This window comes from Vanellus vanellus, assembly GCF_965231255.1.
Source record: "Vanellus vanellus genome assembly, chromosome: 9".
NCBI classification, from domain to species: domain Eukaryota; kingdom Metazoa; phylum Chordata; class Aves; order Charadriiformes; family Charadriidae; genus Vanellus; species Vanellus vanellus.
In genome coordinates, this window is record NC_138914.1 from 20,102,206 (window position 1) to 20,119,264 (window position 17,059).

The window sequence follows — 17,059 nt, forward strand, 5'->3', positions numbered from 1 at the left end:
TGGAAGCTCCTGCCTTCCCGACTTCTCCACTGAGCACCAAGCCTTCCTGAGGAGGTCTGAGTTTCCATGCTGTGAACCAATAAACCTTGACCCCCGCAGAGCTCGTCCTTCCAAGTTTTTTGCACTTACTTCAGTCTTGGAGAAAGCAGAGGAATTCACTGCATACAATTACCAACAGGTACTGAGGATATACTCTAGCAGTTTTCTGTGGAAAATGGAAATGATGGGGGGGGGGGGGAAAGACAATCACACTAGATTTCATGTAAATACTTTAATTATATTTCAATGCTTAAAACACAGAAACACTGGAATTAAATTACATCATAATGCTTCTGCTAAATTGTACATATACTTCCAAGAACTGTGAGAGGAGGCGCTATTGAACTAAAAGAACACTCCAGTACAAGCTCAGCAAATACCCGGAATATTCTTCTAGTCTTATTATCTGTACTTTAATCTAAGGGCAGTCATCACAGGACAAAGCCTACCATTACAGGAAGAATGGTTAAAAAGAATTCCTCTGTAGGTGTTTGTTATACAAGATGTCCCACATTAATGCTGAGCTATAAGGTACATGTTTTTGCACCTGAGTGGGCAGATGCACTGCTTGGCAGCTGCCTGTGCAGCACATGGAGTTGGGTAAAGAGCACAAAGTAGCCACCGGTTTGAGGAAACAGCTCAGCTTATGCTTGCCTTTTACAGAGTTTAAAACAACAAGTGAAGTTCCAATCCTAAGAGTTCTAGGGGAAACGTGATTTAGGACAGCCACGCACCCCTGCTGCCGCTTGCATCCCTGTCCTGCTGCAGAGTGTGGGAGTGTGACAGGCAGCAACGTGCCAGCTGCTGAAGAGGAATCTGATGTCCCTGTGGCTGGCTGCCCTCCGTGAGCACTTGGAGGAGATGGTAAGTGTGCATGTGTGCGTGTGTATGATGCATTTGCTTCTCAGCTAGTCATGCAGGCATAACCTCTGGGAAGATGCACACATAGTGTTCCAAATTCTAAGGACCTAAGCCAGATTACATCATTGAGTATTTGTACCCACGCACCTTCCTTCTAACAGTATCCCTGGAGTGCAAACACTAGCAGCAACCAGCAGCCTAGGAGTGCCTCCTGCCAGATCTCATGGGTATGGCGGATGGGCTGTCTTCCACAGGTGATGACACTCCCAGCCCCAATACACTTCCAGAACTCCCTGGTTTTAAAAGAAAGAGGGATACTGAAAAATTAAAGCAACTTAGCCCTGCAAAACTGCCACGAGGAAAGCTGTGTCAGGGAAGGAGGGCAGGCTGGTAGGGAACTCAGCACTGCAGGGGTCAGTGGCACATGCCCAGGAAAGAGTCTGCATTTAATGAACATGGAAAAAAAAATAATCACAGAGGGGAAGAAAAAAAAAAAGAGGATTTTGGAGAACAAAAACTAACTGGCAGGTCCAAACTTGCAACAAAGCACGTGATACCTGAATTGCCACTCAGTACAACATCTCCTTGCATAAAGCCTACCTTTAGATCTGCATTCAAATTTTGGCTTGCCCTGATTCCCTTTTGACTGGTGCTGTGGATGGAATATGATCTGACAAATTTACGTACTGCAAAAAAATCAGGAGGTGATCAGTGCATGCTGGGCACTGATGCTTGCATGCAGGCTGCGCTGCTGGCCCCTGGCTGCTGTGCTGGCCTGCAGTACTCAGGGCTGGTGGCCACCAAAAGGCTCTCAGCCCCCATACCGCACTGCAGCATGCCAAGGTGGCCAGAGACCCCTTTGCGCTCTCTCCCTCCTGCAGCCTTGAAGGACGCACAGGCAGAGAAATGCTTCAGGGTTGCAGGGAAACTCCTGGCTTACCTGTCTAGTCCCACCTTCTGCATTAGCAGGTAACATGAGCAGAGGCTAACATAAAGCTCCATTTTTCCTTCAGCAGAAAGAAGAGAAGGCTCTGACTGCAGGTCCTGGCAGGTAAGGAAGTACAAACCAGCTGTTCAGTCTTCTCTGGGGGCAGACACAGGGCTGTCGTAATGTTGAGCCACTACTTGTTTTTTCTTATTTAAAAGAAAATACTTCAAGGATTAATTTTATTTCTGGACAACACTGCACTGTAGAAACTTCCCTGAGCCAAAGCAGGAGAGGGTACATGGTATTGGAATCCCGGTTCTACTTGACTCCTCTCCGTGGCCCAAGCACCATTACTCCTAGCTCAGCAGCAGGGGGTCACAGAGCCAGACATTGACACCCCCTGCCTCTAGCTGTGTGAATTCCCCTCTGTCTATATGGCAGCCCTTATTTGGGATATTCAGCCACTGCCTCAGTTAAGATGTAATCAGCCAAATGTTCACCATTTCACTTTTTAAAGCTAGTGAATTCCCAATGCTTCAACATCACCCCGGGCGCACACTTATCAGCAGCCCACGTGCCACAAGAGGGATAAGCCCATGGTATGTGTTTTCCCTGGCGTGCCCCAGATTACCACTCCGCCTGGGGACTCAGCTCTCATTGCTTAAAGGGGCTTTGCCACCAGTCAGCCCTCCAGGATCTGCCAAAGCTGTGGTCACTGTACAAAGAGGCTCATTCATCGCTTTCCTTGGAGGCTGGTGGCACAAAGCCAATGGGGAAACTCTCTTAAACATGCACCTCTACTCCTTCCCTGACGCAGAGAGCGCGCACATGTGCTCTGACAAGTTAATCTACAATAAAGCAGGCACTGTTCCTAAGCACGCAGCTTAGTAGATGGTATCAGTCAGCACCAGCCCAGAAACTGGAGCTCAGGAACTTTTAGTGGTAACACATGCACCAAAAAATCACCACTGCCATCACAAAGGGTTTGCTTCCCCACGTGACGACAGTTCCCAGTGCTTGTGCCCATTTGTAACACAAACCAACGGGGTGACCAGCTGGGCTCAGTGGATCAGCCATGCTTGCGGGAAGTCACTGGTCTGTTGGCTTCATCCTCCCCAGTCTCAGCATGATCCCAGAGCAGGGGCAGGTACTGTTCATGCATTGATGGCATTGGCCACGTCTGTGAACACAAGACGGCTGGGTCTCTGGAGGGCTCCTTGACTTGTCAGCAGAATCTGCATTGAAGCAGTGAAAGATGAGACCCAGCAAAGTCTGCCTTTGCTCAGGTGCGTCCGCTTGGGCACAGACTGCACGGTATTGTAACTAGATTCCGCCCCTTAATAAGGGGAGCCTGGCTGACTAACATGGCATTAACAAGGCTGTGACAGAAAAATACAACAGGCCAGAGAGCAAGTCAGCACATGCATGCCAGTTTAAAATCCCCACATTATTGGATTACTGGGTCTATTTATACATACAAGGCAGCATGAAAAGATATGAAACATCAAGAAGGCCTGGAAATGTGCCATAGAACTTTAGCTGTTGTTTTAGACTCTCCCTCTCTTATTATGTTAAGCCTTTAAACTTGTGTACTTTCTAAGCAGAGGTACCTGTGCATTAGCAAGCTCTGGAGGTACCCTGCTGGCCAGTCCCTATATAGGAAGGATCTGCTTTTACTGTGCTAAGTTTAACACTGGCCTTATCATTCCCCCCCTCTTTTGCTTTTATACAACAGTATTTCTTGCTTTCCCAAGCCAGTGTATGGAATACGTTGACTATCTTTCATATTCCAACACGTATCTCCTTTGTGCTCTTTAGCAGGTTGGGAAGCATGTCTCAAGGTAAATATGTTATAATTACAGTTGTATGTATTACCTCCTCTTTCCCTTTCTGCCCACACCAAGCTTGCTACAGATTATCTGAAGGTGTAAAGTGAGTGGAAAGTGAGAACTGTTCGGGAGAACTGCTCCTGGAACTGGAAAAGCAAGGGAAGACATGGGCACTACAGAAGCTGGAGAGGAATTCAAGAAAGGAGAGAGATCTACTCTAAGGGGAAGCTGCATCACTGGCTAAGAGACATACCTGTTCCAACCATCCCTGATGGCTCTGTCTTTCAGAAAGGCTTTTTGTGTAGTGATGGTGACAAAGGAAACAGAAAACACTGTGAAGCTGGCTGCAAACAATGGTGAGAAGCCCTTCTTCCCTATTTCTCCTGCTTCTTGGTACAGTGGGGAAGGAGATAGCTTGGCCAGTTGTTTTTGGTTAATGGTCCAGATGGGTCTTTGACAAGAGGCTAACAAGCTCTTTCCTAACTCACAAATGTAGTAAGTCAGTGCTCTCTGAGGTCCTTATCATTGCTTCGCATGCTGCATGCCTTTGAACACTGAGAAGTGGTCAAAGCAAAGCCTCCTTCCTTCTCCCCAAATATCAGATAGAGAACTCTCCTCCCTCTTCTCTTTCTGAGCCATGCCTCACTGTGCCCAGCAAGGTTGGCCTGGAGGTGCTGACAAGACCAGGTGTGCCATGCCACAATGTGCTGGCTTTCTGCCTGCATTCTTCAGGCCATGCAGCACAGTTAACTGCTATGATTACAGGCCTTCCCTCAGCGAGGCCTTCTTCCGCACTTGCATCCTTAGGCAAAGCAGAGATACCTTAAAACTGGGTGGAAGTTATTTGCTTTTCAGGGCCAGGGCAAAGCAGCCCTGTCCCCCAGAAAACGGCATCCATCCTACTGCTCCCTTGTGATGCCCTGAGTGGTAAACTGTAGTAAACTCACCCTTAATTACTGATGTTGTCATTTTCTCTCTCCTAGTTGAGTAGAGCCAGCACTTTGCCTCCCCAGGCTCTTCGTCCTAGTTGCCTGACTCTTCAGTCTATCCTAAGCACTCCGAAATGCTCAAGGCCCCTATCTCCAGGGTTGGCAGAGATGGGGCAAGTCCTCCTGAGGTCTTACATGGTTTCCCTACCCTACAGCCCTACAAAAACTCTTTGACTCTGTATCAAAAGCAGTGCAGGTACCAGTGACTGTAGTAACAGACTCTGGCCCCTGCTGCCTACCTTGCTCTGCGATGCCTGGGAAGATGCTGCATCTCGCCCATGTTCCAGCAGCTCCTGCTCCAGTTCATCCTGTTCCTCAGTGGGATCAAAGTTGTACATGGGCATGAGCTGGTGCCGTAGCTTCTCCAACCTGCCCGTGGGAGGGGAGGGAAGGGAAAGGGTTGGTTGTGAAGGACAGATGCTCAGGCTGCCTTCCCCACCCCACTGCTGAGGCTTTCTGCAGGCTGTTTCTCCTGCTGCACAGGGATTCTGCTCTCGTTGCTTGTGCTGGATACGGGTCATGTCCTGTCCTGCAGCGATGAGGATAAGAACCTACTACTTACAGCTGGCAGGAATGGAAGATACCCAGAGTGCAGCTACAGGGATTAATTGCTATCACTAATCTATGTTGGCAGGCGTTACTCACAGAGGAGTCAGACAGGGATTTAAGTTCCTGCAGACCTTAAAAGATCAAGCTTTATGTGGTGGGACAAAAGAGACGGTGGAACATACTGGCTAGGCATTTTGTGACGTTTCCCCCTGTCCCTCTGCCCTCAACAGCCTGTCCTGCCATGTCACACTGTGTCAGCCAACAGAAGTCCACTTTTAGCTCCAGTGGCCTAAGAGTAGTACTTTAACTCTGGGGTTGAAGTACATAAAAATAAATGGAAAGTAATAAGCAATAAATAGGAAAGCGGCAGAATCTCATTGAGGCGGCTGCCTGGGGACAGGCTGTTCTTACTCTTCTATCATTGCTCCAAGTGACAGCTATAAAGTATTACCCCAAGGGGTTTCCCTAAATACCGGGCAGCTCAGAGATAGGTGGGCATGCTCCTCTGAAAACACTGAGCCCTGCCTTAGGCTGTAGCTGAGTTTTGGGGGGTGGGGGAGGGAAACACACAAGCAGTTACTGGCAGTGTCACCACAAATATCTATTTTAGCAAGTGTTAGGATGACACATTCCCTCCCTGCCTCTATATGGGTTTGCCAACACAACCATTATCTCCAGCAGCACTATGTTCGCAGGCCAAGCATTAGCCGCTCCCGTGGCAGTACCCAGATCTGGGCTGCGGGGTCTGGCTTGGAAATTTTACAGTGGGCAGAAGCATTTATTGAAAGTCTGTGGCCAGGCCAGGCCAGGCCAGGCCTGCCACAAGGAGTCAGGCAGGGAGGAGGTACCACATCTAATGGATCTTCACTAGCATCTCTTGCTGTCAGAGACAGAAGAATCAAGAGGTGTGTCTCCCTGCATGCTGCTCTCCTCTTTTCAGCCAGGAGCTTAACAAGGAAATTAAGACACTAAGTCTTGGGCTAGAAAACTGCATCTCTGCACTATGCTGCTGCCAGCTGCTGTGACTGCAGCTAAAGAGGCCTTCAGCCTTCCCAGGCCAGGGTCATTGGCTCAGGCTGTTGGAAAACATGGGGATCTGGGAATGGCTGACATGTGAGATCAACACCACTCGCTGAAGAGTTCCCAGCTTCTTTATACACTCATAACCTTTTCCTCTGTTTTAGTGCATCTCATAGATGAAGCATAAAGATTTTGCAGGATCCCTAACCTCCTCCTGCTCAACCATGTTTTCCTTTCCAAAGCTGCAGAGGAGTCTCTGAAGCTCTGTTGTGAGAAGGTGGGCCAATACCAGGAGTGCAGTGTCCCTACCCCTGCCTCATTCACACGCAGCTGATTCCCTGTAGGCTTGTTCTCAGGCAGCCACCCCTTACACTCTCCCTATCTCCCTGTCTCCTTTCTAGCTCTCTCTGGATTTTGAAGCACTGAGTTCCCTTCAGCCAACAACAGATCTTACTTACCTCTTCCTCTTCCTGATATATAGAACCTGAAGGAGAAAGAAAACCATCATTACAACAGTCCCAGTAGGATGGGGAACAGCTGAGAAAAGAAATTTTGGGCACAGGGCGCACAGAAAGGAGGCGTAGCGAGTCTGGTGTCACTGTGTACCAAAGCAGAGGGAAGGGAGAAGGTACAACCGAAAATGAAATTTCATATACATCAGTGTAAGCTCAGTAGCACATCATGTCTGACGCTAAGTGCCTGAGTGGCCTGTTAATCAGGTGTGTTAGTACTAGTAAGAGTATTAGGTGTATTATTATTAGGTGTAGCTCAGCACATTTCTGGTGGCTGCAGGGCACACGTTGCAATTTAAGAGTGGATGAAGAACCTTCCCTTTCTGGTTTTCATCTGTAGATTTCCTACAGCATAGAAGTGCTTTTACCCCCTCCCCAGTATAAAGGGAAGAAGCAAAGAGGACATGCTCAGTGACTTGCCTCGTGTCAGCCTGTAAGAGCGGCTGTGCTGGGAAGAAAGTGAGGCTTTCGGCCTCCAGAGTCTTGTGCTGAGAACTACGAACGCTGGATGTTGCTCTTGGGAATTTATGATTGTTTCCAGGTTGTCTTAGGGGCTTTAGGAAAAAGTCCTCCTTGGGCCTGCAATGAAATTTTGCAGTAATCCCTTTCTGTAGGCTCCTCTGATGGTTGTGTTAGTGAATGTCTTCCTCATATGAGGAATGGGAGCTTGCCGCTACCTTCTGTTCTCTGTTGGCAGGTAAACAATCCGGTTATATATCAAAAGAAGAACTGCAGCACTTGCATAGCCCGTGTCAGGCCCAGAACTAGTTTCTGAAAGCTTCTGCCTGCAGCATTAATGCAAGGTTAGTTATGCAGCAAATCCTCAAGGACTTTGCTGATAACCAGCAAGTAGAACCCTGGAAATGCAGTCCAGAATGAGTCTAGCTAAAATGGATTCAGGCTGCTTTAATTCAAAAAGGTGTGTCCACAGGGGAGATTAATGTGGTTTCAACAGTTCGCTTTAATAGTTAATTTGGGTGAACTTTCTTGTGGGGCCCTGTGTTGACAAGGGTTAAATCAATGCAGCTGTTCCAGTTATCAAGTCAGAACAGAATCTGCTTTGTGTTCTTCTAACTGAACTTTCTATTGCTATTAAAAATAAATACTGATACTACATGTGGCTTCCTCTAGGCCTGCTGAGCATCCCATTCGGACTAGACCTCAGGGAGACTGGAAAAATACTGGAGCACTGGATAAAGGCCTTGAAAAGAAAGCGGTCTCAGGAACTATGAGTTCCCAGCAGTTCTGGGTGAGCCTTAAGTAGAATGCATATAAATGATTCAACCCAAATCAGTGCTAGAGCCCCTTTGCCACCCTCCACCCTCAACAGACAGGGAAATATTTAGCAGGGCTCTCTTACCATAGCTACAGCCAACCCAATCACAGTAATGATCCCAAAGGACAGCAGCATTGTGCTCACGCTGGGTCCACTGCTGGCCACATCTGGGATTTTGGTGCTGTTGAAACTGGTAGTCTCAGGGCTTATGGTAGCTGTTTCTGGTACAGTCACATCCAGAGTTGTCCCTGGGTCTGGCTTGGCTGGGGTGGTGGTGCTGTGATACAAGTCATGCACAGAGGGTGAGCTGTAACTCATCCTGCCAGTTCTTGGTAGCTCCTTTTACCAAGCTGTTGTCCTCACCCATCAGCTACAGAAGCAGAGAGCTGCCCTTCGTATCAAGGACCCTGATGTGAGACCTGTCCTGTAGTATCATCACTGATGGTTTTTCTTCATGGGAACCACAGTGGTTTCTGCCTAGGAAAGAATGAGAACAAATGAACAGTGCAGAGCTCTTAAAGACAGGAACAGCCTTTTCCAAAGCCACCCAATTCACTAGTACAATTTTTGACAGCAGCTCACAGATACCCGCTCAAAATAAGAAAAAAATTTTTCAGGGGTACCGAGAGCCCCCAAAGTCACGCCTGGTTCACTTGAAGGCAGTCATAGGCTCTCCCCTCGCTGTTTCAGCTCTGCCTCCTTGCAGATCTACATTGGGACAACCTCAGAACCCCTGTCTGTGGTCTGGTCCACGTTGAGGCAGGTGGCCTCTATCCACAGCATTTCCTGCTTCTCTCTCTTGCTTTTAGTTTTTGGAAAGTTACATGGATCCCCTTAAGTTTATCAGTGGGAACACATCCAATAGAATGGCACTCAGCTGCGAGGCATCCACATCTCAGGATGCTTGTTACTGAGTCCAAAGTAGAATTTCCCTGTTGTGGTAGTCGCTAGTGACTGGTAAGTCACTGCACTATCCATTGCCCCACTGTCCCTCATCCCATGCGCTCTGGAAAGGCAGCTTCCTTAAAGCAGCGGGTTGCACCAGTCCCCCATCTGCTATTAGAGACAGTGAGTATTTCTTAAGTCCCTCATGAAAGCACCCACTCAAGCTTAGTCATACACTGCTAATTATCAATATTAATTTTAAAATGAGTCCAATTTTGGATTAGAGTTGTGAAATTTGATAGATCTATTCATGCTGAAAACATGAAAGGCTTTAATTGCTTCATGCTTCTATTGTGCAAATGATCAGGAGTTGCAAAACATCATGGGATGATCCTATGGGAAGTACTTGCACAACTTTGTTTATAAAACCACTGTATATAACATTAATTCAGCAGTTTCTTCCGTGAAAATGCAGCTACCTCTGGACCAGAGCAGTGCCGACTCCAAGAACTACTGTAGCAGTCCTGAGATAATTTCTCTGCAACTTAGCAGACATTACATCTCTGGACCGGAATGCAGCCGGGACACAGGGGTTAATGAGCTCTGAATAGAAAAAGATGTGCCTGCAAAGAGAAATGAGCCATTGTTCTACTCTACTCTGTTCTATTCTAGGCAAAGTTATTGTGCAGTTCCCATTACTGCGACGTCTTACTGCCGTCCAGAACTGCATTAAGCACTGATTAACATCTGTCACTAACAACTGAAGCAGAGAAATTGCATCAGACAAACAGCACCAGGCCGCCCTGTGGTCAGCCAGCAGACTGAGTAGCCACCTCGACTTGCATCTCCCTGAGCAGGTAAATCTCTCACCACACGTACAGGATCTGTCTCAGAGCTTTCTGTGAACAACTTTGTGAAGCAAGAGTTGCTGGGGGATTTTGAGGTGCCTGGGAGACTGTGGGAACTGCCAAACTCCCATAAATTTCTACAGAAATGGGAAAATAGCAGTTCTGGTCTGGTCCCACCTAACATCATGCCGAGACATGAGTTTGTAGCAGCTGAAAGGGACTATGTCCTTCGCTGACCACCAAACCATGTATGCCTCGTTTAAACCATGTGGCACCTGCCTTTCCCCAGCCACTACTGACCACAGCGGAGCTCAGCTGTAGTGGACACTCAGGCACAAAGGTGGCAAATTTGAAATCCAAGTGCCAAAACAGCAGCAGCAGCTATAGCCCAGCAGGGAAAGGGAGGGAATTGTTGAGCAGGTATTGGGTAGACCAAGCAGCTGCTCAGAGAGCATCATCGATTTGTGCTATTCAGGGAAACTCTCTATGATAATAATTCATATTTTTTTAAAAAAGCCACCACCAAGGAAACAAAAAGTGGAAAAGAGGAGCCTAAGTGAAAGGAGTGAAGCAGGCCCAAGGGCCTTGCAAAGTATCACTCCAGATCTCGAACAGCTCCTGCATTTTAGAAACAAAATGGGTTAGGCCTTCATCTCAATGTGGTGTCAGTTTTGGAAAACCACAGGAACTTGGATGTTGAAGCTGATACCAAGCCTTTGGGTAAGACCCCTTTTGTATGGACCGCACACTGTGCTGCTGTGCATTGCTCCTCTGAGTAAGGTTAGGCTAGGTTAAAATTAGCCAGCTGGTCAAGTGGGAAGGGGGGCTCTCGTTCATGCTGTCAGGGTCCTGTCCATGCTGAAGGATTCCCAAGCCCAGAGCCCTAGCTCTAAAAGCGGTCCTGTATGAAAGGTTTATGCCATGGCTTAGACAACCAGTTCCAGGTCCAGATGAGGTTATTTCTGTTCCCAAGCCCCTTCTGGTCCAGGCTGCAGCAGGCCAGACGGGGAGACTGAGTGCAAGTACAGCCCAGGGCCCACGGCTTACATCGGTAGACCTTGGGGTGATCTTTCCCACTACCTTCCTTCCTGTCCCAGTTGTCACCCTGGTGCTGGAAGTTTGATCTGCAGGCTGGGCGTGCTCCAAGTCTCTGATGGCTGCTCTAGGGCCAGGGACAGCTACTACCTATCACTGGCAGGGTTCAGCATAGTCCGTGCACAAATAGAACAGAACAGAAGAGGAACCAGATCCTCAGCTGCTGTGAGCTGGCATTCTTCCATTGCCTGCACCAACAGAGCTTCTCATGCAGCCAGGACCGCTCTCTGCTGGGCTCTGCTGGGTCTGGGAATAAGGAGAACACGTTTCTTTCCTAAGCCAGCGTTTCCAAACTGGTCTCTGATCAGTGCTGCTGTGGCCAACACCTCTGAGATGCAGAACATCGTGTCGGGCACTAGCTTGGGACTGCTGGCTTTTCTGAGCCTTGGTTTTAATCTCTCTGAGCTGCAGTTTCCTCTTGGGTACGACAGGAGTAGAGGTTTGTGTCACAGGGATGAAGATGGGTCACGGGGTCTCTGGATGAAGAAGGCAAATAATAACTAGTATTTTTTCTACATTACTTCAAGTAATGTCTCTAGTAATTCAGCAATGCAAGCAGCACTGGGCTGCTCTTGGCTACGGGACGTGGCTTCCCTGTGCGTGAACCTGTGGCTTCCTCTCCCCCGGCTCCAGGGCAGCCCCCAGGGTAGGGGACAGCCCTGAGCGCCTGTGCCCGCTGTCCCGGAGCTCCTCGGCTGTCACCCTCTCGCTGTCAGAAAGGTGCCACGCTCCCATCCCACCCCGGCACAGGCGCGGGGGCCCTCCCGGGCATGTCACCGCTCCTGACTCCGCACCGGTATTAACCCGAAACACCAGCAGTGACCCTGACCCCTCGCCCTTCCCGGGCAGTGCCGCCCCGCCGCTGGCTGGGGGACTGTCCCGGCGGGAAGTCTCTCCTTCCCCGTCCGGCGGAGAACTTTCCAGACGGATAACGGGTGACACGGCCCTTCCCGCTCCGAAACGCTACCCAGGCGCTGACGGATGGGCCCCGGTGCTCGCAGCCGGCTCCCCGCCGCAGCGCTGCCTGCGCTCCGCGCCCGCGGCTCCGGCCACCCGCAGCGCTCCGCCACGCCCGGCCGGGGCTGCCCGGGCCTCGCCGGGGCGGCCGGGACGGAGACGGGTCGGGCACAGCGCGGGGTGCCGCCGCGCGTCGGCCCTTCCCCGCCGCTGAGAGGCCGCGGCAGCCGGCGGGATGGGATGGGATGAGATAGGATGGGATAGGATGGGACAGGACGGGGCGGCGCGGACCCCCGCCGCCCAGCCCGCCGCCGCCGCGCCCCTCCCCGGAGGCAGCCGCGTCTCAGCGCCGCGCCCCCCCCCGCCGGGGCCGGCACTTACTGAGCGCTCCCCGCTGAGGCCTCCGGTCCCCCCGGAGCGCCGCCGGCGCTGGGGCCGCCGGGGGGCCGCGCCTTCGGCCGCGGGGCCGCGCTGCCCGCGGGGGGCGGGTCGGGTCGGGCCGGGCCGGGCCGCTCAGCTCCGCGCGCGCCGCCGCACGGCAGGCGGCCCCGCCCCTCCGCTCTGCGCCCCAGGCGATTGGCCGACGTCCGCAGGGCTCGGCTCGCGGTTGGTCAGTGAGCCTGTCACTCATGCGCACGGTGGCGGGCAGGAGGTGAGGTGGCGGCTGTGGCGGAGCTCGGTGAGCGGCGGGAGCGGTCCGGCTCTGCGGCCGTTCCCCTCTACTCCCTTCCTCCTTCCTCCTTCCTCAAGCCCCTCACCGCACGCTGCGGTGCGGGGGGCGGCTCCCCACGGCCCCGGTCCCTGCGGGAGCCGGCTGCGCCTCCAGCCCCGCCGGTGGCGGTAGCCATGAGGTGAGGCGTCGCTGTGCGGGCGCGCTCCCCTCTGAGGAGCCCTCGGGCCTGCCGCCGCCTAGGTAAAGGCACCCCGTGTCGGCGCCGCGGTGCGGGCCAGGCTGGGTGCCGGGCGCCGGTCAGGCTGGTGGGTGTGCAGGGAAGGCCGGGACAGCCGGGCTCTGGTCCTGGCGGTGCTCTGCGGGGCTCGTTTACCGCCGGAGAGCCGCCCGGTCGCTGAACTGAGGCGCGGGTGGGCAGCTCCCGGGCTGGCAAATGGGGGATTGTACCCCCTCGCCCGGTAGGGCCGGCGGGGCTGTGCGAGGGGCCGGTCCAGCAGACCGGTAGCCCAGCAGCAGAAAGATACCGACTTGTACATATGGTGCACGCCCCAGCTCCTGCCCGAGCCTGTGAGCGAGATGGTGAGTGTAGGGCCAGGGCTGAGAGGGGCAGGCCGTGCTTTTCAACAGCCATCAGTGTATATGTTGGACTACAATGTGTGGGGAAGTGGGGGCTGAATGGACCAAACCACAGAACTGCAGGAAAAAGAATGTTTCCTACCTGTGTGCAAATAGGTATTTGCACCGAGAAGTAGCATGCAGGGACCTCACTTTGGTAGCTGGTCTCCTTTATTAATAATGACAGCATTGTGCCCGCCGTGGCCAATTAAAGTCTTACCTGCCTCCCTGACAGCACTAATGGTCGATGTCTTATTCCTTTAGTGTTCTTCTTGTGGCAGTATCCCCAAAACAGGGCCTTGGAGTGGGGAGCTGCTTGGGTAAAGATGTAGTTGTCAGGCTGCTTATGCATAACATAAAGGCAAGTTTTCATAGGGGCTGTTTTTCTCTGAGCTAGTGGTAATGAAGATGGTAAGAAGGGGATCCTTAGGCTCTCAGAGCACCCATCTCTTTGCCAGGAGGTAGCAGGTAAGCCAATTGTGAGGTAACGGTTAGACTTGATGATCTTACAGGTCTTTTCCAGCCATAACAGTCCTGTGATCTTTGCTGCAGGGTATTTCCTCTGCTGCTTCCCTGGGAACTGTTTGGTTTGATTTTGCAAAGGACTCTTCCCACAGTTTCACTGTTCAGCAGGAGCAGGGCAGGCCCCATGCTGCTGCCTGCGCAGGTGCCCTATGTAGCAGTGTCCAGAGCTGCTTGCATGGGTTCAGTGCCAGCATCTGCTCAGGTGGGGGCTGACCCAGCCTCCCTAGATTTCCCTGGAGTAGCACTCCTACAGGGCAGAGAGCCACTCACCCTGGGTGCTGCTGGCTGCTCCAGAGAGGTATGTAGTTATTTGTGTGGTGGTTTTCTGGAGGAATTGGAGGAGAGGAGGTTGTGGCCTTTCCGAGACAGCGATGAAAAGCAGCCATCAATAGAGGACTGGGAATGGGCGCTTGGGGAAACCCACAGCGGCTCCAGGGACTGTGAGTCAGAAGGGAGGGGGGCCTTCATTTCTGATGGATCACAGCAGGAAAGTGGGGTTGTTGTTCTGTTTGTCTCGCACAGTTCCAAGTGTGATATACAGCAGCTGTTCTGTAAAGTTTCATCTCCTTTGTCTCCTCATCTTGTTTGTTTTTCTTCCCTCTCTGGCTCTGCCAGTTCTTTCCCTTAAGAGACTGACTTCCCTCTGGCAGGGTTTGCCTTTTCTGGCCTTCGCATCTTTCAAGTGTTTCTCTTCCATCTAGTTCCCTCTGCTCTTAGCAGCTTGGCCCTGGCTCTGTGGTCCCTTGTCTGCTCTCTGGGGATAGTGGCAGTGTGGAAGACCCTTGACCCATGGAGTCAAGGTCTTCTGTGAGCACACGTGCTAACCTAGGACTTGTGGTTTATGAACAGAGAGAGCAATAACGGAAAGAATCTAGAAGAGACAGAAAGTCTTCTGTGGGGAACCAGGGTGACCCACCCATGGGGTGGAGAGCCAAGGGCTGGAGCTCAAGGTTGGTGTGTCTGTGGCTTTCTGGGACCAAGGACAGGCAGGAGTGCTGTGCCTGTGTGTAAGCACGCTCGCTTCTGTCCTGCTGTAGGCGTGACTGGCCTCATAGTAGCTCTAGCTTGTGGAGATAGGCAGCTCTGCAGAGATACGGATTGCAGTGGCAGAGCTGGTCAGCTGTCACCTAAGTCTTGTCTTGGGGTAAACTTTTGTTACTCTTAGGGTGTGAGTAATTGGTTTTGTACCTGTGAGCTGGGATTAGGACAAGCAGTCTGTGCTCTGTCAGAGAGCAGCCTGTGACTTGCTAGCCTGAGGGATTCAGGCTGTACTCTTGCCTCCTTTTCTAGACCAGAAGAGCTGCAAACCAGTGCTATTTTCATGTTGCCCTGAGGAGAACCCACTGACTGTGGTAAGCTGGTGCTTAGCCACAGTGGCTTGTGGTAGTACCAAGTGTACTGTGAGTTTCAGCACTGCCTAGATCAGCTGATGGCAACGAGAAACACATGTGGAAGCCAGGAACTGAATTCACAACAATGAGATGCCTCACCCACCCGCTGCTCAAGAGGTTGTTGTGTCTCTTACCTCGGTGTGTGCCAGGGAAGTCGAGTCAAAGTAAAGGTCCTGTCCTCAGTCCCAAGTGGTCATCTCTGAGGCAGAGTTGCAGTGGAAGACTTGGGCTCGTGACTGCCACCGATGTGGTCAACTATTGGCAGAAGGTGTTTGAGACAAATGGGATCCCTGAAGCACAAGAATCCAGCGAATATATCGTGTCATTTGTCCTGGGAGCAAAAACAGTTAAGTAATAGGAAAGGAATAAGGTCTGCATGTGCCTATTGCTTTGTCAGTTGAATCCCTTACCTTTCTTTTTATCTCACTTATAGGAAGTAGAACAACTTTTCCCCACTTTATATGGGAGAGGGTGTGAGGTGTAGTTTATTAATGCCAGTGGAACACTTGGGGTCTCTCAAATGCTGCCTTTTGGAGGGACTGAAATGTAACCCATGATGTATACACCTACACTGTACCTTGACTTGGTTGGTGGAATGATTCTTAATTTTACCTATTCTTCTGAGCCCCAAAAAGCAGCAGAACAGTTGTACAGTTGTGTTTTGTTTTGTTTTTTTTTTTTTTTTAAATATGCAGATAGGTTCTCCTAGTCTTTTGTCATTTCCAACAGTCCCAGGTGTATGTGTTTGTCGGCATGCTGGGTCTCCCTGGAGGATGCCCTTGGGAGGGTGCAGAGGACACCCAAGTGGCACAAGCGGGCAGGTTTTAAAGTGACTTTGTCTTCAGTTTCAGAGCTTGAATTCCACAAGCCTCCATACTCCGCTTACAACAGTGCAGCAGGAGCAAATCCATCAGCTGAGCAACAAGCGACTAGAAAGGTAGGAGCATCCTCTTCCAGTTGTTCCTTTGGAGGGTTTTCCTTCATTCTTAATGCAGCCAGAAGAATGGTAGCAGAGAGAAGGCAGAAGACCATTAGCAGCTGACATGTTGTAACAGTGCTATGTTGGTCTCTCATGGTGACTCAAGTGATGGGCATTTGCTGTTGTTGTCAGGTAGCAAATTACTTATCTGTTCTGTCTGGGAGAAAAGAGGGCTTAAGTGATGTTGCAGAGGAGCAGGAAACTGGAAATACTGACTCTGAGTTCAGTGTATTTTTATTAAGCCCTTCTGTGCTTACAGAATTTAGCCTTGGTTCCTTCTATCTGATTCAGCACTCTCTTCAGCTGCCAGTCCCATACTGGTCTGTGATGTTACTATACTTTCCTTTCTAGGCTTTGCCTGCAGAGGGATTTCCCTGATGTTTAGAGGTATCCATGGCTGCTGTAGCTTTGGTATCCATTTGGCCTCCATTTGCTTGCTTTGTGCGAGGGGTTCTCTTAGCACAAAAATTAAATGTATTTGGTGTGAAGGTTCTACCTGGAATCAGGCTGGGTCTGGGGAGTAGTGTGTGGGGAGAGGAAATATTGAGGAACTCGGATCATTAAGAAGGGTGGGAGGTGCTTGGAAATATGTTTGGAGGTAGTATCCTCTTGCTTGTTTATATAAATGCGGTAATGATGTGGATCCTCATTTTGCTGTGCGGGTTAATCCTGCCACAACTAATGCAGAATAGGATGTGAGGGTTTATCAGGGAGTCAGTGTGTTAGCAGTGGTTACTGTTTGTAGGATCTGAGTGTCTTCCCTGAATTTTTCCTGCAGCTCTTGAGTCTTGTGTTAGGAGCAGAAATGCAAAATTCCCAGCACTATCTGACTTGCAAGTTGCTCTTCTTAAGTGCTGTTAAGGTTGCAACAAGTATCTGCTGTTCTACATGAAGAAGTGAGGTATGGTGCCTCACAGCAGCTGGAAACGTGGCTGCAAAATTCATGGAATCATGGAGGTTGACAGGGACCTCTGGAAATCTCGTTGACACCCCCCCCCCCTGCTCATAACAGGATCAACTACAGCAAGTTACTCGGAGCCATGCCCAATTTGGCTTTTAATATATCCAAAGATAGATACTATACAAGC

At 50.7% G+C, this 17,059-nt stretch overlaps 2 protein-coding genes across 3 annotated transcripts in view; one reads left to right on the forward strand and one right to left on the reverse strand.

Annotated features, from left to right (window-relative positions):
- Window positions 1-256: 256 nt before the first annotated feature.
- On the reverse strand, window positions 257-12,258 carry LOC309675337 (uncharacterized protein C3orf18 homolog). The gene is made up of 5 exons (XM_082487630.1): window positions 12,170-12,258; window positions 8,088-8,480; window positions 6,674-6,699; window positions 4,886-5,015; window positions 257-3,063 (listed from the first exon to the last, which is right to left on the reverse strand). The coding sequence occupies exons 2-5, from the start codon at window positions 8,319-8,321 to the stop codon at window positions 2,983-2,985; spliced, it is 471 nt and encodes a 156-aa protein (XP_082343756.1). The 5' UTR covers window positions 8,322-8,480; window positions 12,170-12,258; the 3' UTR covers window positions 257-2,982.
- A 193-nt stretch (window positions 12,259-12,451) lies between these two features.
- The window catches only part of HEMK1 (HemK methyltransferase 1, mitochondrial release factors N(5)-glutamine), a 33,091-nt gene continuing 28,483 nt past the window's right edge, over window positions 12,452-17,059 (forward strand). The window contains exons 1-3 of one of the 2 annotated variants that reach the window (XM_082487677.1): window positions 12,452-12,467; window positions 14,892-15,338; window positions 15,838-15,929. In XM_082487677.1, coding sequence (XP_082343803.1) covers window positions 15,048-15,338; window positions 15,838-15,929 — 383 coding nt within the window. In that variant the 5' untranslated portion in view covers window positions 12,452-12,467; window positions 14,892-15,047. Of the gene's footprint in view, window positions 12,468-12,628; window positions 12,640-14,891; window positions 15,339-15,837; window positions 15,930-17,059 lie in introns of those variants that run through there. The other variant, XM_082487678.1, reaches the window with a different exon arrangement.